The sequence below is a fragment of the Pseudorasbora parva genome, chromosome 21 (assembly GCF_024679245.1).
Source record: "Pseudorasbora parva isolate DD20220531a chromosome 21, ASM2467924v1, whole genome shotgun sequence".
Classification (NCBI taxonomy): Eukaryota; Metazoa; Chordata; class Actinopteri; order Cypriniformes; family Gobionidae; genus Pseudorasbora; species Pseudorasbora parva.
Window position 1 is genome coordinate 12,089,420 of NC_090192.1, and position 24,864 is coordinate 12,114,283.

General features: G+C 39.4%; 1 protein-coding gene across 1 annotated transcript; it reads right to left on the reverse strand.

The window, feature by feature from the left end:
- Positions 1-362: 362 nt before the first annotated feature.
- get4 (guided entry of tail-anchored proteins factor 4) lies at positions 363-24,773 on the reverse strand. Its single transcript, XM_067429709.1, has 9 exons — positions 24,595-24,773; positions 19,545-19,623; positions 18,398-18,479; positions 17,420-17,569; positions 17,192-17,330; positions 11,545-11,685; positions 6,283-6,358; positions 5,744-5,816; positions 363-1,174 (listed from the first exon to the last, which is right to left on the reverse strand). The coding sequence occupies exons 1-9, from the start codon at positions 24,732-24,734 to the stop codon at positions 1,086-1,088; spliced, it is 969 nt and encodes a 322-aa protein (XP_067285810.1). The 5' UTR covers positions 24,735-24,773; the 3' UTR covers positions 363-1,085.
- Positions 24,774-24,864: the final 91 nt, after the last annotated feature.

The window sequence follows — 24,864 nt, forward strand, 5'->3', positions numbered from 1 at the left end:
CCCCTTTAAGATTACCATGATAAATGAAATGTCTAAGAATCATTTTTGGTTGGTCACATAGCTTATTTTCTGTAATAATCCAAAAGCAGTTAAAAATCAAATTGGGAACAAAAACACATCACTGCAGCACTCCATCAGCTCCCAGGAAACCCTATTGCTATTACTGCCATTGTATTTATAACTAATGGCAAGATTTTAGAAAGTCTCCATTACCTATAACAGTGTTCCAAAAAATGGCTAAATCGCTATTGGATATAGTAGACATTGTCCACACAACCCAGGTGACGTCATTCAAAAAGCATACATTTTTAACTTTATATTGACGATATCTACAGCAATGAAGAAAAACAGGACACAATTACTTTGTTACATCCATCTCTATCCTTTTATTACGTTCAATCATACCTCAGCAGAGTTTGAAGCGGCCGTCTGATGACCGTTACATTTATAACAGCACATTCACGCGTCGATCAACACAAACGTGCATTCATCTACCCGATCACGCAAATTTGTACGATGTGTGCTTTTCCCATCCTCGCGCAAACAATGTAACAGAAGTGGTGAATTGTCTTATCAAGGATACCGCAGTTTCCCCGGTAAGAACGAGCTGTGCGGACACACACGAAACCAAGCCTTGTTCTGATTTGAGCGATCATACTGTAGAATTTATCAAAGTATATTAGCATGGATTATAAGTTAAGAGCAAATTGAATTACTTTTATTAATACATTGAGCAGCCGCCACCCTCTGTGGCAGGACAGGACCAGGGTCCCTCTCACAAACGAGGGTCCCTGACACCGAGAGCTCAGTAGAACTACAAATGGAGGGTGTCACAATTACATCTGAAGTGCGTCGGTTTCTGCTCTTTTACGAATTTTGTTCAACAGTCCAGGAAGTTTGATATTGTTGCACCTTCATTCTATAAAAACTATACACAGAACAAAGTCCAACAATAACAGGAAAGAGTTAGTTATTGAAAAAGAGCGCCCAAACGGATGCGTGATTGGTCATTGTTCACTTCAGTGAATGGTTTGGTGTGGGGCTGGTTTATGATGCGGGGACCAGCGAGCCTCTTGTCAGATGCTTTAGTCCAGCTCAATGGGGCTGCTGTCCTCCTGAGCTTCCTCACCCTCCTCTTCCTCGCCTGAGCCCATTAGGCTATTCAATAGGTTTCCTAACACAAAGAAAGCAATATAGTTATTTTGAAATATCTTTTCCACATATTCTTAGATAACACTGTGCCGGTTAAATACAACTACAGAAAATTCTCTTTCAAATTACAATCTTTTCAAATTCATTTGCATAGCGCTTTTCGCAATACATCAAGCAGCTTTACAGAAATTCACAACGTTAATATTTACAATATGTTCACACATCTAGCAGATTAGAGCTGGGTAATAATACTGTTTACGTTTTGCAACAGTTCAAGCAATAAAACACTGATGAGCCAAAACATTATGAAAGGTTAAGCGAATATCATTGATTGTCACCAAACACATTAAAGTCTGGGTAGATTAGATTAATATATATATATATATATATATATATATATATATATATATATATATATATATATATATATATATATATATATATATATATATATATATATGATATATGCATATGCATATCGCAACGGCATGCAATATCTGAATGATTTTAATAGGCTACTTTTACATTGTGAAGTGTCGATTTTAGGTCAACGCATATAGCAGAGAATAGACTGTGCACACGACTGTTACTTATGGGACTTGCTTGATGTTGAAGTTGTAGCGATGCTTTCTTTTCCCAGAAATAATGTGAAACAAATGTTTCAATTCTCAGTTTTTAAATATATTTTTTGAAGTATAATTTAAATAGATTTTACACACTAATTGCAATATCGTATCGCATACCGAATATCACATTATTTAACAAGATATTGCATATCGCATTTTTCTTCAATATCGCACAGCCCTGATATATATCTATATAATATATCTATCTATCTATCTATCTATCTATCTATCTATCTATCTATCTATCTATCTATCTATCTATCTATCTATCTATCTATCTATCTATCTATCTATCTATCTATCTATCTATATATATATCCCAATTGATTCATAATCAAAGCCTTAATCAATATTTATCTTCCTATATTATTATGATTCTTTCCAGTTATGATTTTGCTTTGTTTCTTGTTTTCTAAATTGTTTTTTATTTAATTCATTATATTTTATTCCTTTTATATTTCCTTTTACTTAAACATTGAAAGAGTCGAGAGGAATATTGCCTGTACCTCTCACTGGGAGAAAGCACATGTTATCAGTATGTTTTGGTTAGAACTTTTAGAGACTGTGTATCTGTGTGTGTGTGCAATATTCTATGTTACAGATGAGTGTTGAGAACGGTGTACAATGGGCACCCTAAGAGATGTGTGGACTCGTGGTTCTGGGCAAGCTGGCGCCTGCTCCAGATCTGGAAGGTCACTGCGGGCCTAATTCCGGGGTGAAAGCATCAACAAGTGACACGTCTATGGAAACGTGCATCAGATTAACTGACATGAGTGGAAATTTACCATGACTGTGCATTGTCTCTGAGCCAATCAGAAGCATCCACATTGCAGTAATGACGTGGATAAGACCTTAAAAACAGTATAACTGTTGGGACAACTGTATGTACGATAGGGTGAGGCAACGAGACTGTGTGAGAGGGAGCGCGGCCTACAAACTTCTTGTGAGACTTGAAGCTGGCTTCTGCTTTTAAACCTGCAAACTATTCTTAAGTAATTTGTCTTTTAATTAATTAGACTCCTGGCTCTTGATCTTCATTACTTCACTACTGGTCCTGGGTCAGAAGCTGTTAACCCCTAACAAGATGGCAAGTAAACAATCAGTCCTCGTAATCAACGTGTTGGATGCAGGAGAAATGGGCAGGAATAAATACCTGAGCAACTTTGACAAGAGACAAATAGTTATGGCAAGTCGACTGGGTCTGAATATCTCGGAAACTGCATGGGCGTCTGTGTTGCTCTTGGTCAGCAGTGGAGAGAATTTACCAACAGAGGCCCAAGGAGGGACCACAAATGGGCGACGGGGTATTCGGCACCCAAGGCTCATCGGTGCTCGAGAGCAACAAAGGCTATCCCGTTCAGTCCGAGCCAACAGAAGGTCTACTGTGGAATGCCTCAACACACAATGTGTTGCACATCCGCTGCATATGGGGCTGTGTAGCCACAGACCAATCAGAGTGCCCATGACGACCTGTCCACCATCAGAGGCGCCTACAATAGGCACGCGAATGTCGGAACTGGACCTTGGAGCAGTCAAAGAAGGAATCCAATGAGTCCCGTTTTCTTTTACATCATGTGGATGGCCATGTTGACCTTGGGAAGTGAAGGGAGTGTGATGCTCTGGGCAACGCTCTTCTGGGAAACCCAGGGTCCGGCCATTCATGTGGACATCAATTTAACTTGTGTCACATATCTAATCATTGTTGCAGACCAGGTGAATGTGACCTGGTGGAAGTGACCCCTTCCAGCATGATAACGCACCCTGCCACACAGAACTGGACTTGTAGTCAAGTCAAGTCAACTTTATTTACATAGCGCTTTTACAATGACGATTGTTTCACAGCAGCTTTACAATGTTAAACAGGAAAATAATGCGACAACATTTGATTCAGCTGTACAGCAGCTCTGGAGAAAACTAAGTTTTCATATATAGCTAGCCTGACGTGGTCATACTCAATTCTAGTCAGATTATGAGTCTGAAACTGCTCCATTGGGCTGTGATTATGGGGCGTGTTTCAACCGAACCAGGAAAGACCTCAATTCGATAGACCTACAACCAATCAGAGTAACGAAGCGACGTCAACAGAGCTCAACTGCACTGTGTTGCCAAGTCCGCATTTTTTCCCCGCAAGTTGTTTTTTATGTCTGCGGGTTGAAGCGACTATTAGGTGTTATATAGACCCATGAGTGCGAATTTTAGCAGGCAACCTTGCCAAAATAACACACGTTTTACCCCCCAAATGCCTTTTTTTTTTCGGAGAACCCCCCCAAGAAGCTATTGTTTAGGGCTAGTAGTTGGTGGGTTTTGTTGTAAAAACTTGGCAACCTTGTCTGCACGCGCGCTGAAATAAACGATCTTAGTCGGTGTTGTAAAAAAAATAAAAGAATTTAATGATACACAGAGTACTTACCAAACATGATCATCATTTCTGAGAGAAATTGTGAAGATGAATGCATACCAACAAGCTCTCCGTTTAAGATTAAGATTTGAACAAATATAATCCAAGCCCCTTTGATGATGTGCATGATTACGTTACTGTTGATCATCTGTCCGTCATCGTCTAAAGCCCGCCCTGATGATTTCATTGGTCCGAACAGTTTGTGTTTGGAGATAATTACTCCTATGTGGGCAGGGCTAAATTCAGCTGGCATCCAGGCTTGTATATAGTGACAAAGTCAGTATTATAGTTTATACAACTAATTAAGACCTAAAAAATAAATTTTATTTGGATATTTAGTTGAATAACTTGGATCGAAATTTCAGTGTTCCCAACTGAGCAAACCAAGCCAAGCCAAAGGTAAAAGGACAGTAAGGAACCAAAACCCCATCAGGGCATGATGGAGAAAAATAAACCTTGGGAGAAACCAGGCTCAGTCGGGGTGCCAGTTCTCCTCTGGCTTATTAACAAAAAGTGTATGAGTATTATTCTGGCAACTTTACAGAAATCATATTAGATCGAAATATTCAAAATTTCTGAGTATCACGCAAGAGACGGGTTTATTGAGGATGACACATCGATTACACGAACATATGACGCCCTACGCAAGTATACTGTATGCATGTGGATAAAGTTGGACATACTTCTAGTTCCAGTGTTATACAAAAACCTGGCCGATAATATAGTTACATTTTGTAACAAAATAAAAAAATGGATAGCTGAGGTGTGTTATATAGTATCAGGTTTACTGCATGTATGTGTGATTATATGGTTTACATTTTATTACAATATAAACAATATCAGACAGGATGTATAGTGTATATTGCTTTACCGGAGTATACTGTACGCGGGTAAAGCAATATACACTTTGCTATATAGTGGATCCAGGTATGGTTTGATATATACATATATAGCAGTTGTATAATTTTATGATATTGAGAACTATTAAACTTGTGATGTTTTGTTTAATTTTGTAAAAAAAAATGGTAGGGTGACCTACCTAATTACAATTTGGTGATGTGTATTGAGTTAAGTGGGTCTGAAATTGCAAGCAAATTCCTGCATTCCGAATAGTGAAAGTTGGACAAAGAAGGACTAATGCTTTTCGGCATGAAATATTCAACAAGATAAAAGAGCTTGATGAATACGGTTATTATTACAGTTGATTATGGTTGTAGTTGGATGTTTTAAACGTACAGCAATTGCCTATTGGCTCAAATAAAAGTGTATTACTAAATATGTTTTTCTGTTTATTTTTACAAATTGAGATAAAAGTGAAAAATGATTCTTATCCAACAGGCAACCACTGATGCGGTCTATAGACATCAAGCTGTATTTAATAATCCAAATCCCAAAATATTCATTTAAAAGGGGCTAAACAAATGGACATACACATACTACAGTTCTAAACAATTTCAACATAGTATATATATATTTTTTAAATTAGAAAATGAATGCATTTGTGCAACTTCAAAATCTGGGTGCAATGTGGTTTCTATATTCAAATAGAGGCAGGAATGTTTCTTACCTAGCAAACCACCATATGATGACGACTGTTTAGGTGGCACTCCAAAGAACAGCTGTCCTATTCTATCCAGATACTGAGGTCAAGAGAAGAACATAATGTGTTAGAAACATTTAAATGTCCAGAAGTCTCATCTCATACAGAAGTCAAACTTAAATTGAATCTCTCTGAATGATTCCTGCAACCTCAAATGTATTTTACTTTTAGTTATGTAATTATATTCTTAGTAGATTGATTGTTGCTGCATTAGCTTAGCAACTCTGCTAACTTCAAACTCTTTGATAACCCAATGAGAGTCCAGTTTCTTGTTTGTCACATGAGAAGTACTATTTGTTGTGGTGGTTTCGGTGTCTATTTTTACTTGGTGTATATATTCTGCGCTAGCAGAGGCTCCAAAGAAAGGGGTCTTTAAGGCCCCTGACTGAGAACCAATGATGTAGACAGCTGTCTTCACTCATTCTATCTACACTTGTATCTCTGTACTGAGGAAGAATTGTAAACAAGTTTGCTTTTGATGTTAAAGAGGATGATCACTAGCTTACCTCATTGTACATAGGGTCTCTCTTCAGTGACGGCTGATACTGCTCGCATAACACTGTGAAGACTGTCAACTTCCCACTGGAAATTAGACCACATATAGAGGTTGTGTTAACCGTTTTGTTCCATTATTTGTTAAAACACTGATGGATCATTTCAAATACCAGTTGAAGCTATTTGGTCACTTGCAGTGCTCTTCAACTACAGTCCTGGAGGGCCACTGTCAGACTTCAGAAACAATCCCAATGTAACCCAGATCTCTGTAATTTAAAAGTAATTCTGAATGCGAAGCATGTTCGCATGTCCTTGTTTAGGGATAGTGCTAAACTCTGATGTAATACTGCTTTGACCGGCAGGGTAGAAGTCTGCTGTGGAGCTTGCTTCAGAGAATAATAATAATAATTTGTTTCATTTATATAGCGCTTTTCTGGGTACTCAAAGAGCTTTACATTTAGAAGGGGGGGAATCTTCTCAACCACCACCAATGTGCAGCATCCACCTGGATGATGTGACGGCAGCCATATTGTGCCAGAATGCCCACCACACACCAGGTTATTGGTGGAGAGGAGACGGAGTAATGAAGCCAATCAGTATATGGGGATGATTAAGAGGCCATGATGGACAGAGGACAAAAGACAAATTTGGCCAGGACGCCAGGGTTACACCCCTACTCTTTTTCCAAAGGACACCCTGGGATTTTTAACAACCACAGAGAGTCAGGACCTCGGTTTAACGTCTCATCCGAAGGACGGTGCTCTTTGACAGTAGTGTCCTCATCCCAATACTGGGGTGTTAGGACACACATAGACCACAGGGTGAGCGCCCCCTGCTGGCCTCACTAACACCTCTACCAGAAGCTACCTAGTTTTCCCAGTTGTTCTCCCATCCAGGTACTGGCCAGGCTCAGCCCTGCTTAGCTTCAGTGGGAAACCAGTCTTGGGCTACAGGGAGATATGGCTGCTGGACATATCATAGAGAAAAATTCTGCAGTTTATTGCCTACAAAAACAGCCGGTTTGGACTACAACATGCTTCTTCCCAGGCTGGTGGCATCATAAACCCTTGCTATCATAAACAGTTCTCCAGATGTGACTTTTGCCCGTAATGGTAAGGGATGTGGCGTTTCCGGACAACCTGTGCTTGGCACTTCAGCCAATGAAAATACATTTGGCCATCTAACCAATCTAAGACCATTGCGTTTTTCGGAGGGATGGGCTTCATAGAAGCAGGAAGCAAACGAGTCGTTCAAAGGACAGTGGAGACAGCGGTGTGGAATAAAGGAAAAATATAAGAAAAAATATGCGAAAAAAAAAAAATGACATGTTGCATTAAGACATGTTATACTGCGCCCCATAAACACAATCAAGCCTAGAAAAAAAACACCGAACCACCCCTTTAAAACCCGAGCAAAGAACAGCAGTCGGCTACTAGATGTGGATTACAGCGGCTACTTTGATGAGGAGGATGGGGAGTGTGATCGTGTGCTAACACCACACAGCAGCTCTGGATCTGGCCTTCCTGAGCTTACTTCCTCAGACTAGATCTGGTAATCATGTATGAATAATTGTAAATAAATAACTAGCGTAACTATGCTCAAGTCTAAAATTGTTCCAACACATCTGAAATGACTGAATTTGAATAAAGTTTGTGAGTCAATTATTCTCAAAATATTGCAAATCACGTTCTAATCGCAATACAAATGCCTTACAACAGGGGCAAATGTGATCAGAGCTTGATGTTTTCTGTTCGACCGTTAAGACCTGTTCGAGATGCTTAGGTTTTCCAAATTTTGCAAAAATGTTGATGGAGTAGCGGTGGACACCAGCTGTTATCATATTTCTTTTACAACAACGGCAAGTCATCAGAAGCCATTGCAGCAACATCCTCGAAATCACAAATAGAATTGTTGTCATTGTCTCAGATGTTTCTCCATCGCTCTCTATACGTCATCGTCCGTTGGTGACGCCCCTTTGGAAATGATTTGTCTACAGGGAGTGCAGAATTATTAGGCAAATGAGTATTTTGACCACATCATCCTCGTTTTGCATGTTGTCTTACTCCAAGCTGTATAGGCTGTAGGGCTGGGCGATATGGAGCAAAAAATATATCTCGATATATTTTGCTATATCTCGATATACGATATATATCTCGATATCTTTACAGGAAAAATAACCCCCTAAAAACTACAGCAAAAACAAATATGCCAAATACCACAAAAACTTTTTTTTTTTATTGAAGTGCAAAGAGGTAGTCAAGTGCTTTTGCGACATTTAAAAAAAATAAAAAACTCCCTGATTAAATACATAATAATAATTTAACTGTAAAAGAAAATAAATAATATTGCCTTCTTTTCATTTATTTCATGCTTTCAAAAGATGAATCAAAGACTCCCTTTTTTACAGTTAAAGTAAACAGTAAGCATTTTGCAGAAAGATGGGGGCATGACTGAGATATAAATAAACTGATTTTGTCATAACACCATTTCCTGTTAAATTTGTATCAAAATTCAAACAGTGATGTTTGTCATGAGTTTGACAAAATTCAAACTCATCATGCAGATCATGTAGGCTACACATGAGCTGAATTTCACTTCTTTTCCAGTTACAGAACGAAATATGAATGTCAGAAGGTAGGCTATATGATAATATGATACAGCACAACTTACAGAAGAGCATCACGTGTCTCAGGACACCCGGGATGTGGCGTTTTTCACTCTTGGTTAAAACGTGAATAGACCTATACATCATAATCCCGTGATAAAGCTGACAAAATAATAATAGTAATGATATTGCAATACTTTTTAAATGTTTTCAAATGATATGCGATCATTTTGACATTTTAACCGAAAACTATGGGATCAGTTAGACACAGATCATAAACTGGCATGATTGCGACCGCGTCTCGCACCAGTAGTGTCATCACCTGACTGTGGGTGAAACGTGCGATTTGAACTATGATGAACATTAATATTTCTTTATGAATTTTAGCAAGCAGTTGTGTTAGAAGGAAAACATGGTCTCTAAACTGAGTCCTGAACAACGTGCGCGCTTGTCAACATGATAACTAATCCTCACCTGGTTGCGGAAGCAGCCGTGTTCAATGAGACAACACGCGAGGGGAGGGGGAACAAAAGCAAGAGGCGGGAGGCGCGCGACTCGGCGCGAGGCTCCGCGAGCACAACACAGAGAAGGCAAACAAGCAAAGTGGCGGAATCAGAATTTAATATAAACAATATATCGATATATACGATATGTCAAAATCCATATCGAGCTGAAAAAATATCTCGATATATTTTAAATATCGAGATATCGCCCACCCCTAATAGGCTGGAAAGCCTACTACCAATTAAGCTTATTAGGTGATGTGCATCTCTGTAATGAGAAGGGGTGTGGTCTAATGACATCAACACCCTATATCAGGTGTGCATAATTATTAGGCAACTTCCTTTCCTTTGGCAAAATGGGTCAAAAGAAGGATTTGACAGGCTCAGAAAAGTCAAAAATAGTGAGATATATTGCAGAGGGATGCAGCAGTCTTAAAATAGCCAAGCTTCTGAAGCGTGATCATCGAACAATCAAGCGTTTCATTCAAAATAGTCAACAGGGTCGCAAGAAGCGTGTGGAAAAACCAAAAGTCAAGCGTGCAGCTGCCAAGATGCCACTTGCCACCAGTTTGGCCATATTTCAGAGCTGCAACATCACTGGAGTGCCCAAAAGCACAAGGTGTGCAATACTCAGAGACATGGCCAAGGTAAGAAAGGCAGAAAGTCGACCACCACTGAACAAGACACACAAGCTGAAAACTTCAAGACTGGGCCAAGAAATATCTCATTTTTCTAAGGTTTTATGGACTGATGAAATGAGAGCGAGTCTTGATGGGCCAGATGGATGGGCCCGTGGCTGGATTGGTAAAGGGCAGAGAGCTCCAGTCCGACTCAGACGCCAGCAAGGTGGAGGTGGAGTACTGGTTTGGGCTGGTATCATCAAAGATGAGCTTGTGGGGCCTTTTCGGGTTGAGGATGGATTCAAGCTCAACTCCCAGTCCTACTGCCAGTTTCTGGAAGACACCTTCTTCAAGCAGTGGTACAGGAAGAAGTCTGCATCCTTCAAGAAAAACATGATTTTCATGCAGGACAATGCTCCATCACACGCGTCCAAGTACTCCACAGCGTGGCTGGCAAGAAAGGGTATAAAAGAAGAAAATCTAATGATATGGCCTCCTTGTTCACCTGATCTGAACCCCATTGAGAACCTGTGGTCCATCATCAAATGTGCGATTTACAAGGAGGGAAAACAGTACACCTCTCTGAACAGTATCTGGGAGGCTGTGGTTGCTGCTGCACGCAATGTTGATGGTGAACAGATCAAAACACTGACAGAATCCATGGATGGCAGGCTTTTGTGTGCCCTTGCAAAGAAAGGTGGCTATATTGGTCACTGATTAACACACAAAAATAAATAATTGAAATGGGTATAAATTAGTTTTTTGTTAAGTTGCCTAATAATTATGCACAGTAATAGTCACCTGCACACACAGATATCCCCCTAAAATAGCTAAAACTAAAACTTCCAAAAATATTCAGCTTTGATATTAATGAGTTTTTTGTGTTCATTGAGAACATGGTTGTTGTTCAATAATAAAATTAATCCTCAAAAATACAACTTGCATAATAATTCTGCACTCCCTGTATGAAGCTTTGCCAGACCATAACTCAGTTACTACTGAGAATGGTCTGGTTTTAACCAGGCTACACTGAGGGCACATAACAGCCGCAGATGGGGCACTTGCGAACACTGGCCCTCCAGGACTGGAGTTGAAAAGCCTCTGTTGAGTGTCCCTACTACACATACAGTACATTACTCACTTCTAATGCCTGTTAGCATTTTTGTGGCAAACCAGTTAATAAGACTGGAAAAGAGGCTTAAGAGAAAAGTTGGTTGGAGATATTCATGGAATACAGCTAGAATACATTTAAATCGGATGACCAGATCTCAAGACACCAGTTTTTTTCACATTACAATAGAAGAATAAAAAGAGAATCAGCTCTTGGTAAGACTAAAATAGCTCGTTATAACAGTTCACGCTGATATCAAACGTCATTACATTTTCCTGCAGCATAAAAATAGAGCATGACAGAAAACATACACCCCAGACTGCGATTATTTGTAGCACACCCTTTGACATCCACTGAATTTTAAAATGTAGAGTGTTCAAAAATAATGACAAGAGCCTGATGCTGAAATCAAAAGCTTGAATACAGTATCTTACCCATCCACAGCCAGCAGGAGGAACCACAGGAAATTGAGCAGAGGCTGCACAAATGGAGGGCCCTTCTCTATAGACGGGTGCTTCTGTGTGTATGTGGTGAACACCACCAATGCGCTAGTCTTATTTTTTAGACAAAGGAACCTGTAGTAAAGACAAGATGCTGAAATAAGATACATACATCATAATAAAATGAAAATCAGGAATCAACATATATTTACTGAATAGCATATTGACTATGTGACAAGCACGGAAATGTTTTAGTTTCAATCACTGACAAAAAAAAAGTAGAGAAAAAAGAAAAAAAGACTAGATGCGTGAGAAGTAGTTCATACAACATACTCAAGCACTGTTGGCCAATTCTTTTAAATGCTATTCATATGGTAGTTTTGTGTGAGAAACAGACCCAAAATGATGTTGTTCCATTGTAGCTGATGCTATGGGAAACCGCTTTTTCCCCAAAAAATAAAACTGAAAACACTGCCCAATGGCACCTAATTGATATATATATCAATACTCAAACGTAGGAGTTTTTGCTTAAAATAAGCAAAATAATCTGCCAATGGGGTAAGAAAAATGATCTTGTTTTCTGTTTGAATTGAGATTATTTTGCTTACCCCATTGGAAGATTATTTTGCTTACCCAATTGGCAGATTATTTTGCTTATTTTAAGCAAAAACACTCAATTTTTAGTTATTTTTTCCCCAAAACAAGACAATTACTTTTGCTTGTCTAGTAAATACGTCTTGTTTAAAGAATTTTTAGATGTTTGGACTAGAAACAAGACAAAAATACTACGTAAGAAAAGCATTTTTTTTGTGTGCAGTGTATACAATATACATGACTCCTTAGAATCCTTCTCCTTCAGCCATCTGAAGAGGAAGCCCAAAGAAAAAGATCCGACAAGAAGACTAGAGCATTATTTTTTCTATAAAAGCAAATTGCTCTCAGAGAGCTGTTGTTCAAAATGGACCCTTTGATTAAGGGTCTTTTCCACCCATCTGATGAGCACAAGAGTTGCATGTTCTGCCTGGACAGACTGCCCTCACTGAGAAAACATGAGTCTCAAGAATCTGCAGAGATGGCCTCGTTCTTGGGGACAACTTGGCTTCTTGTGCTTGTCCTCCTCCTGTGCTGCAGCAGCAACTTGAATTAGGTGAAGAGATTTTATCAATGAGCTCAAGCCAGATCAGGTCTTGTGTGAACTGAACTCCCCCAACTCTCCATCCTCACCCATACGGTTTGCATGAGCTGAGCCTCACCCTTCCCTTGGAGCCCACGGTTTAATCAGGTTTGGTGAAGCAGACGATGGGATTGATGCCATTTTACTGGCTGCCTGTGAGGAGGAAGAATGGACAAGTACTGTGGAAGAAAAGGTTGTGGAAGAACTTGGTTTTGCGGTGCCAAAGCAGTCCATGTCTATGCGCCACTTTCTGCAGAGGAGAGCAAGCCCTCAGACTCTTCATCTTCGTGCGCTCATCAGAAAGACGGGTTTATTTCAGTACACTTGAAAGTTCCTGAAATAGTAATGAGCTGCTACATATGTGCTTGCTTGCATCTAATGTCAGATATGGATTTCCTGACCAATGCAAATCATGATGACACGCAGCTGCCTCAGTACCGTGGCAGCATGGACCTTTTACCAGAAAGATGTGGAGATGGGCCAGATTTCCAAGCAAAAGTCTATCATGACTAGGGCTGAAAAAATAAATAAAATAAAAAATCCGATTAATTGGTTTTTAAAATCTGGTCGATTCAGAATCGATTTTCAAAGGCCACTAATCGATTTTTTTCCATATTTATTTCCGCTAACATTGAACATAAGATTACTGTAAATCTAATTACTAGTCTTCTCCACTAGATGTCACCCATTTGTCTTGCGTGATCTTACAAAGGAGCAAGAGGCACAGGTCATGTATCCATTCAGTGTTTAAATCGCAGCTCTGGTGCGTTGTCGCTTTTTATAATGCTGAGGTAAAATGATGTAGTAATACCAAAACTCTGTGGAACCATTTAATGTGATAACACACACACATAGCCGAGCACACAGCCGCTATAAATAGATCACATGAGCGGAGATAAATGAGCTGAGCTCTTGTGATGAGAGCTGAGGTAATTGCGACTACACTCGCGGCATACATTCACAACGCGAGTTCAGTCTGGTGCGTTTCAGTTCATGCCTTTGCAAGCTTAACTTTCATAGAAATTAATTTGAGAAGTTAAAAGACTTACATTGCTCACCATAGCTCCGTTTAAATGAGTGCCTGCAGCTGCGAGCTCAGCTCTGAGTGTGATCTCCGTCCCCCATGCGCGGGTTCAAAGCATGCGGAAATGGCTCCCTCTGCTGGCTGTAGTCTTTAGCCTTTGGCCAAACATTCCTCCTATGACGCAAATATCGTCAATTTGCATCATAGGAGGATTTTTTCCAGAAATAAAATGCATAAATCTCTTGTCTCAGGGGGATATGAGGGGGGGAAAGCACAATCATTCGAATATACTCCAGGGTTTCTTCTGATACAAAGCCATATGCTAATTGCTGAAGTAACCCTTTAATGCATGGCTCACACTACAGGAGTTTTAAAATCCTATCAGATTGTAAAATCTGCTTGCAGTACACACTTCAGGCGAATCTTTACAGATTTTCTTAACTCAAATCTTAAACATGCTCACACTACAAGATATGAAAATCGAGGAGCATCACACACTACAAAATATTATTAAGATTATCGTGCCAGAGGAAGTGTCACGTGATCAACGCAGCAGATCGTAAGCGGGAAAAAAAAATGGATAGGCCTACTGTAACATGACAACCTGCTGTATCAATAATGATCATTTGTTGTGGAAAAAAAACAAAAGCTTAAGAATAAACCAGTGTGGATTAGAAAATGGTTGGGGAGACGGGCTCAACATGGATTGTTAGTTCTTCAGCGAGAAATGGAGGTAATTTTATTAATCTCATTTGATCCTGTCGTTCTGGTCGTTCGTAACTAAAACTAAACTTATTTTAAAAACGAACACTTGAAATGAAATCATCGTGATGATAACTGCCTTCAATGACATAAACTAACTTTGGGGAAAAAATATTTGAAGTGTAATTTTATTGTTTAGTTTGCCTCGCATCCATTAGAAAATACAGAGGGGCGGCTATAGTGGGACCGGCCACCGGGGGGAGGGGGGCTGGGGGGGGGGGGGGGGGGGGGGGGGTGATCGAGGCGCGAAACCTTCAGTATCTGAGAGGGAGACTGCAGGCTTGGTTATTACGCGTAACGAGAATAAAGTGAAGGAACGTTCAGACGATTGTCTTTTTTCAGACGATTGTCGATTTATTGTTTTCTTATATCTGAGTATTTTAGACAAACCCTGGACGAGCGTTAGGTCACACTAGTGTGCTAGAATGCTTACCGTTATAATGTTTACCGCTGCCTAGTTCAAAAGCAATCATCACTAGATTTGTGCTGTCAAATAAAAAACAAGAAATGCTGATATTCTCTCTCATTCTCTCTCTCTCTCTCTCTGCGCCGAACATCGGAACCGGGAGGGGAAAATCGGCAATAAATCGGCCTAAAACTCCTGTAGTGTGAGCCAGGCATAAGTCAGCATGTTAAGGTATTGTTGTCCATTACCACAGCAACTACTTGTGTCCAGGAATTAACCATAGACTGTAAAAACAAAAATAATGAACGTGTTTCTCATGTATGAAAAGTAAATGCACACATGACGAGCGGCAAAATCACAAGAGAAGCTTGCGTCGTGTACTGAAAATTGCTAAAAAAAAGTCCTTTTTATGTTTTAGAATAAATATATCAAAACGTCCATAAAATACTTCTCAGATATTTTTAGAATAAAGTTGCATCAAAATTGTATTTAACAATTGTTTGGATTTGAAATAGAGATGAGTTCTGTTTTAATGTCCTCAGGTGTACCTAAAATAAAAAAAGTTTAATATACAGGTTCATTTCTTTAATTATAAACCATTTATGTTCACTGTTCTGTTTTAGAAATACCTATAGTATTTTTATTAAATCTATATTCATATGAGTTGAATTGAGAATCCAAAATCAAATCGAATTGGAACATCTGAATCGATACCCAGCCCTAATCATGACAGATGTCCAGCACTTGTTCAGGCCTACTATGTGATGGCAGAGCAGCTTTGAGCATTTGGAAAGATGCGAAGAAAGCATGGCACATCAATTGCCTAGAACTACTGTCAGGGAATCTGCCTCTCAAAACGTTTCATCTGGAGTTACAGAATCACCATGTTCTGGTTTGCATGGACAACACCGAATTGTGGTGGACTTGCTGTCGTGACAAGGAGAAAACCCAGGAGTAAGGAGTACGTCCACAGAGCGTAAGGATGATTTGGAACATTTTCAGCAGAGTGGAGCTGGATCTGGAGGCTGATCCTGCTGATAGCATCGAAATGGCCCAGTCACCTGTGGTTCCCAGGGATTCTGGAACTGTTTGGTGCAGCTCTGTTGCCCATATCGCTGAGGAATATATGGCAGCTAAAGCAGCAAATTATATCCCTGTAGATGGCCTTTCAGTTGAGAAAACTGCACATCCATTTCCAGTGCTCCAGCCAGTATAAGCTCTCTGAATAGCTTTTTGTGTTATGTTTGCATTAGCAAATGGTGTGTCTATCTAAGCATTTGCATGGTGACAGTATATCCTACCCCAATACTTTTGCTAGGTTTTATAATCTAGACGCATCTTCTGTGCTTAGTGCTGAACGGCATTGGCCACCAAGACAAATTTAAGATGTTTGCTTACCGTTTTTGGTTGTATTGCATGTTCTTAGGTGTTGACTGACTCACCACAATTAGTATAACTTATTAATATTCACTGACACTACTGTCTTTGGAAAATAATTCCCTATCTGTTATATGCCAGTATTACTGTCATCAGCATCATGAGGCTATATGATACTGCTGATGGTGGTGTTAATATTTGTCCCCCCCCACGATATTATGTGAAGGGTTGCCATGCACACAATAGGTGGCGAGGTGACTTGTTGAGACGTTCCTCTCAACAGCTCCGCTCTTGAGCTGGGCCAGTTCACTGTAACACAGTGTTTCCTAGCTATTGACACAATGTTGAGAACTAAAATCAAAAGGGACCATCTCCTGTTACTTACGTAATCTTGGTTCTCTGAAATGAGGGTACGAGACACTTCAGACAAATGTATTTGACATGCTGCGCTTCTTTGCCTTCAGTTGAAAGATTCTGAGGAATTGGTGCTTGGACACCTTTGGCCAGTGTTTTACACATGTGTTACTCAATAGGGCTTTGGTATTTTTGGAGAAAGTGGTTTCCCAATGCGTCAACTACTGACCAATGTCTCCTTAATAGCTCTGCTGCAGCTCTCAAATCAAATATGATAGCACTAGCCTGTTCTTCACACAAAGCTATTGTGTGGCTTTAGAAGACCTGAAATATAGTGCATGGGTGCATATTTTAGAGCCCCAGTCCCCATTCGCTTCCATACACTGTACAGCAGAGTGGCTTGCACATTCTATTCTTACATTTCTCCTTCTGTATTACACATAATTCAAACTGGTCTGGAAATGCATTGGGGTGAATAAATGATAACACAATTTTCAGTTTAAGGAATTAAATATTTACAGGCTGACTTTACACTGAAACTCACTGTAAGACGGCTTGTGCTACAAACATGTCCACCTCTCCGTGAAATCCTCGTGCTGATGAATACTCCACCAGCATCTGTGCACAGCCCTCTCCATCAGATGAGTGCAGGAAATGATAGCGTGATTCACTGTAGTTTTGCTCTAAATGCAAACAAATAAAGGATGCAGGTTCAACGGTCTCAGAACAGCACATAGATCATTGAATGATTATTGCCATGCGTCTGATTTACCTTTCCACAAGGTGAGCGCCAGCAGCTGGTGTAGTTTGGGGTGTCCCAACTTCCCCGACCCTCCTGATGACCACTTTATCGCTCTGGAGACAAATGCCACTCTCTCTGGTGAATTTGGGTCCATCAGGCTGAAGAGTTTAGTCAAATGCTCTAGAACGCACACCAAGAATGTAATTACACAATTAAAAGGCCATCGTGTAACTTCTGCACATGAAAAGAACCCAAGGAGATCTGAACAATACTTCTGCAGAGGATTGATCAATATTTCATATTTATCGTATTCTGTATTACTTTGGTCACAATATAAAACGAACTCGTTTTCATTTTGCCATCAAATTTCCAATATTCATGTTCCAATATTCATCAAATTTCATGTGTTGTCTGACTAAAACTTTTTGCCATCTTCACTGCAAGACGCGTCCACTTTCAGCAGTGACAGTGCGACTCCTGCTGTGACCTGTCCATGAACCCTCAGGCGCGCACTCACTCGCAAAGCAGACAGCCACGCCTCGAGTACCGCGGCGGGGGATTTTTTTTTCCGGCTTTTTTATTTTTATTTTCACCTTCGAAATTCGTTTTTTTTAAACTATTCGAATATATATTCGAATTTAGAATATTCGTTGACAGCCCTACTCGGTACTCTGTAGCTGTCTTAAAAGTACAGAGTTCGGTACCCAGCACTGTCTTGAGAGAGGAAATGTCATTGTTGCCAATGGAGGCCTTTCTGAGCCATCGGATTTCAACAAAAATATCTTCATTTGTGTGTCGAACGACATGAGGGCGAGTCATTAATGACAGAATTTTCATTTTTGGGTGAACTAACCCTTTAAGCCTAAAAATTAACAAACATCCTGAATATTACGGACATTCAGCTCTAACTACATATAAAGTGAAATATAACCACACCTCTAACCTCTGTACAGTGTTTGCCAAAATAACAATCAACCACAAACATGCTATGATTTTCAATAAACTCACCTAGTGTCTCATCATCTATTTTGGCCCCAGATTTCTCCAGGGACTCTAGTACCAGCATGGACAGATCTGCAGCACTGTTTTGCTGTTTAGGAAACAAACATTAGCACAGCGATCTTACTCACAGAGGGGGGAAAAGTCTACTAAAAGCAAACTGTCTTAGGGTGCGTTCACACTTGTCATGTTTGGTTCGATTAAAACGAACCCTGGTGCAGTTGCTCGGTTAGTGCGGTTCATTTGAACATATGTGAACGCTGCCATCCGAACCCTGGTGCGCACCAAACAAGCGGACCGAGACCGCTAAAAAGATGGGTCTCGGTCCGCTTCCAAACAAACTCTGGTGCGGTTCGATTGATATATGAACGCAACACGGACCAAAGACATGTAAACGGACCAAAAACCGGACGTATAATGTCACAAGATGCCACGCATAATGCAGCTGATTTGACGACGCGGAAAGATCGGTGTATCCAAAATGAGTAACGTTAACATTAGAGGGCAAACGTGGAGCAACGAGGAAGTGCCTAATCAATATTTGGTCAGACGAGCATGTTTCGAAAATGCTAGAAAAAACACACAAAAAGCATACCTGGCTCTTCTCATCAAAGTTCCTGTGTTGCCCATTATTAGCAGGTGCAGACGACAGAACGGCCGTCTCTTTTCTGCACAACGGAGGAAATCCTGCTGCTGTTTTGAATGTTTTGAACATTTCATGAGCTCCGAGTTCTCAGCGGATAAAAATAATGCCATATGTACACGCATAAAATGATCGCGTTTAATCCAGCACACAGCGTTGCCATATGTACACGCATAAAATGCCCGCGCGTGTAGTCCGCACACAGTATTGTTTTGAATGTTCGGTAAGCGAGCTCCTACGTCATATAAGCCGACCAATCAGGTTGTGACCGTCTCCCTATGCCAATTTGGTTCGGTAACTTTAGATTCGCTGTTAAAAATGCCTGTGTGAACGCTACGCGGACCAGGCCTATTATATTTTGTTTTTGTTTTTTGGTCCGGACCAAACGAACCAAACTAACCGAACTACAAGTGTGAACGCACCCTAAGTAACAACTGACCTGTGGAGAGCATTAATGACATGATAAACTAGAGCCTCTGATTGACCTGAAGCAGATGACAGAGGAGCACATACCTGATTATAACTAAAGAAGAGCAAAGCTCCATTGTACATCAACTCTCTGGCCTCGGCATACTTCGCTTGTGACATGTACCTGCACCCAAAGCAACATGTTATTATTAACATGATGTTTCTGTGGTCACACAGGGGTCATGAGACTATGAAAAATAATAAACAATCAATTTTAAAGTATGCATGAAACAGAAGTTGCGATAGTCTTTTCTTCCCTATTGTGGCATTATCCAAGTGAAATGGCTCCTCAAAAAATAATGTAGGACGGAACTTTCTTTTGTCCATTGGGCCGCTGTTGTTTGATATTGGTCGATCTCATGTGAGTGGCAGGTTGCCCCGTCCTCGTGGCAGTCAATAGGTCATCAGATAAAAGATGTTGTTGCAAGTGGGAGGGGAAAGTTAATTTTGATAAAGGATTAAGAGGGCAGGGCACATGAATAATAATAATTTAAAAAAAAAATTATAATAGATATAACTGTATATTTGCACAGATAAATCCCACCCCATGCACCATGAGTTTCCTCCTCTCTGGTATTCACTTTAGAACTCCTATTAGCAAAACAAATCGGTTTAGACATTCATTCATCTCCTCCACTGGCAATTTTTTAAATATTAGGTAAAATGTTGTTGTTTGATCTTTTTTATGTTTGTATTGACTGCATGGCGATTGTCTTAGGCTTGTAAGCTGCAACCAAATTGTCTGTGGGAAATGAATAGGGCTGTACGATATTGAAGAAAAATGTGATATGCAATATCTATAATGTGATATTCGATATGCGATACGGTATTGCAATTAGTGTGTAAAATCTATTTAAATTATACTTAAAATATTCAAAAACTGAGAATTGAACCATGTGTTTCACATTCTTTCTGGGAAAGGAAAGCATCGCTACAACTTCTAAAAGTGTCGTTCACATTTCGGTGTGTGTGTCAGACAGCGCGAGTGCGTTTATAACTCTTTTTAACATCAAGCTAGTCCCATAAGTAACAGTCGTGTGCACAGTCTATTCTCTGCTATATGCGTTGACCTCAAATGGACACTTCCCAATGTTGAAGTATCCCATTAAAATCATTCAGATATTGCGTGCCGTTGCGATATGCATATTGTGATGTGTACATTTGCGATATTTCAATAATTTCCATATATTGCACAGCCCTAGAAATGATGAATAAAGATGACCTGAAGTTAAATCATTTATAATGAATAAATACTGAGAACGGTCCCATTTGACTTCATTGCGACTTTAAAACATATGTGCCAAGTGCTTAGAAATAGATTATTTGTATTAATGTTGGCTTTGACATATTAATACCATTTTCAAAGTTACATTTGTCCCTATAGATTTTATTTTATATTTTTTATAACAAATACCATTCATTTTTTTAGAAGAGGAAAAACATTATAATAATAAATTGCACCAGAAGACATTGTACAACCTGAATTAACTGTGTCTTATCATAATAGGGTGTGCAGTGATCCTCTTTATGATAAAAAAAAATCCAGTTTTTTTCTGCATGTTCCTTCATATGCAGGTTTGGACATGGAAACTGAAACACCTGGGGGGGGTATTCCTGAAAGCAAGTTATGCGGCATACCTAGATATAGGGCGATAACATCAACTTTCGGTTCTTTTTCGGGGTAATTTTTAGGGCATGCATGTAGCCGCAGCAACTCACATTCTGAAAATAAACTGCTCCAGAAGATCTTATCTAGGGTTAGTTTACTTCAGTGTTCTTATTTGAGAAAACTCCAGTAGGCATGAAAGATTTCTCACAATATTAATTATAATAATTATATTATATGTCGATATATAAAGCTATCAAAACAAGGTTCAGAAGTTTTTTTGCCCGTTTTTTTGCAACAGGATTTTTTCTTTGCTATAATGTATTTACGTAATAAAAAAGTCCTATATATATATATATATATATATATATATATATATATATATATATATATATATATATATATATATATATATATATATATATATATATATATATATATATATATATATATATATATATTTTTTTTTTTTTTTTTTTTTTTTTTTTTTTTTTTTTGCGATGTGCCCATCAAGCACAATACTAGTGGTTTTATGTTTTTTGGATGTTTTTTAAGTTCCTCTTCAGTCGACAGTAACTCCTCATGGATGTGGTTCATCCTACGTGGTGGTATGCAAACATTATCCTATACCATAGCTCACAAAAAATCCCAAAGACTTGCTGTCCTGTGGTCACAGATGATGCGCGCACAACATTTTGTCCTCTTTTGAACTTTGATAGGGCCTCCCATTATGTTTTGTGGATTGAAATATTTTATTTACAGCTGCAGTGAAGATTGGCCTCCAGGCTGCACATACACTATATTGCCAAAAGTTTTGGGATGCCTGGTTTTACATGCACATTAGGGCTGTGTGATATTCGATACGATATTGCTATTAGTGTGTAAAAGCTATTTAAATTATATTAAAAAATTTATATTCGATTGCTTTAATAACTTTTTAACTTCAAGCAAGTCACATAATTAACAGTCGTGTGCACAGTCTATTCTCTGCTATATGCATTGACCTAAAAAAACAACACTTTTTCAGAATCATTGTCTCTTATTCATCCCAAAGGCATTCTTTTGGGTTGAGGTCTGGACTCTGTGCAGGCCAGTCAAGTTCCTCCACATCAAACTTGCTCATCCATGTATTTATGGACCTTGCTTTGTGTACTGGTGCGCAGTCATGTTGGAACAGGAAGGAGTCATCCCCAAACTGTTCCCACAAATTTGGAGACATGCAATTGTCAAAAAAATGTCTTTGTATGCTGAAGAATTAAGGCTACGTCTACATTTTTCTACATTATTATTCGTTTCAAAACGCTCTCAGTCCACACTAACGTTATCCAAAAGTTTCTCATCCACAATGAGATGTCAGTAAACGGCAAATTCAACTTCTTGCGCATGCGTAAAAGCTCAATGAGATAACTTAATGACTTCTGTATTTTCACGCAAATCTCCTGGCAGGAATATTTTACTTAGCAAAATATCTCGCCATTCACTGATGCGTCCAGCTTGTACTCAGTCAACCATTAAGTCTGGTCTAAAATGCAACTCCACTCGTGTGTTGTGCCACAGGACAGCAAATACAAGTACATTTTCTGTCATCCTTACAGGACTGTTATGAAGTGTGCAAACAAAAGTAACATATTTTAGCAACTGTGTGAAAGTGAATAGCACATAACTGTCACAGTAACTGCTACTATGACACAAGGATGGCATTTTCAAATTTATCTGCTTTGCAGAGCATTTTCAAAAAGCTACGTTTTTGTTGCCTTAAAACGTCTAAGTGTGGATGGAAGGCCAAAACGGAGAGAATGCATTTTCAAACGAAAATATATCAGTGTGGACATGGCCTAGGAGTTCCTTAACCTGAAACTAAGTGCTAAGTCTAAAAGCAACCCAACACCGTAATCCCCCCTCCATCAAACTTTACACTTGGCACAATGCAGTCAGGCAAGTACCGTTCTCCTGGCAACTGCCAAACCCTGACTATTGGATTGCCAGACAGAGAAACACGATTGGTCACTCCAGAGAACACATCTCCACTGCTCTAGAGTCCAGTGATGGCGTGCTTTACTGCACCCAATGCTTTGCATTGCATGTAATGCTTTAAGACTTGGATGCAGCTGTTCCACCATGGAAACCCATTCCATGAAGTTCTCCATGCGCTGTTCTTGAGCTAAACTGAAGGCCACACAAAGTTTGGGAGGTCTGTAGCTACTGACTACAATAGCTATTGACTGTAGCTATTGTAGCAAAAGATTGATTTTATGTGGCCTACCACTTTGTGGCTGATTTGCTGTTGTTCCCAATTGCTTCCACTTTGTTATAATACCACTAACAGTTGGCCGTGGAATATTTAGCCGTGAGTAAACATCACAAATCGACTTATTGCACAGGTGGCTACCTATTTGTTCACAAATGTTTGTAAAAGCAGTCTGCATGCCTAGATGCTTGGTTTTATTGAAGTGATTGGAACACTTGAATTTAATGATTTGAAGGGGTGTCCAAATACTTTTGGCAATATAGTGTCTATTGGAGTGAATCCTCCAACACTACATAGGCTAGTTTCAATTTAATTGTCCAACCCACCCTGTAGGTTGTAACTTAGTACAAGATATTAAGAAGGATTTTATTTTTTCCCCATAAGAATATAAAACTATATGCCAATTTTTTTTTCTTTTAATGAGGATTTTTTTTCTTCATTATGCTATCAGTACAGTTGTATCACCCTGACATTTCTACTTTATTATCTGATCCATGCAATCTTTCATACTGATGTTGCTTGTCTCTCAATAGTAGAGTAGATGACGTTTAGGCACAAAATAGAGGGACCTTCAAATTCAATGCTTCTAAATTATATCTTGGTTGGCAGCGTATTAGATTTGAAACTCCCAAAAACGTTGCCTAAATAGGCAGCACACTAGTTTGAGAGACCTTGATGGCCAAAAAATCAATTTAGGTAGCTTGCTAGGTTGGGATGTGACCAAAATGCTGCCTAGGTCAACTCAATAGACAGCAGATCAACAAAAGGTAAAATGAATGAGACAATATTTTAAGATATGATTTCTTTATAATAATGTCATCATCACATTGTTCTGAATTTAGCTGATGATTTTAGAAAGAGACTTCAAACTGAGATGTCACAATTCTTTTTTTTTTTTAAACGCTTACATTCAAAGAAATGTCGGGATTTAATCTGATTGACATATAATACAACATTGATTTTGATGAGTATAAATAATATATTTTTCAGCTGATGCGATCGTTAATCAAAATTGTTCTTCAGATTAGCATGTAGCTAAACAGGCTCACGCTGACATTTTGTCATGAACGACGTAAAAAACAGCCAATCAGAAATAAGATATGACACAAGAGGCGAGACATGACGAGCAGCTGGCCAATCAACGGAATCGAGGAACGTATTCGGTTGACAACAAGAAAGATCTGGAAGCGACTGGGCCTGGACCAGTCATTATTACTCTGGCAATTTACGATCAAGTTTACCTGAAGAATAATGTGCGGTACATCTGATGGGCCTCATAATAATCTCCTCTCTCCACGCTGGCTCTCAGTTTGCCCTCCACTCGCTGTACTCCTCCGCGGTTCCTCGCGCTGGAGCTCTTCAGAGACTCCTGCTCCGACATGACTGCTCCGACCAACCAAACGCGATCACTGAGCCTTCAGACTTGCCGTACTCACACTGACATATATGGCATCCACAGACGGACGTATAAATGTCTTATAAAAGAGTTTTCTCGTTTTAGAATCATCACA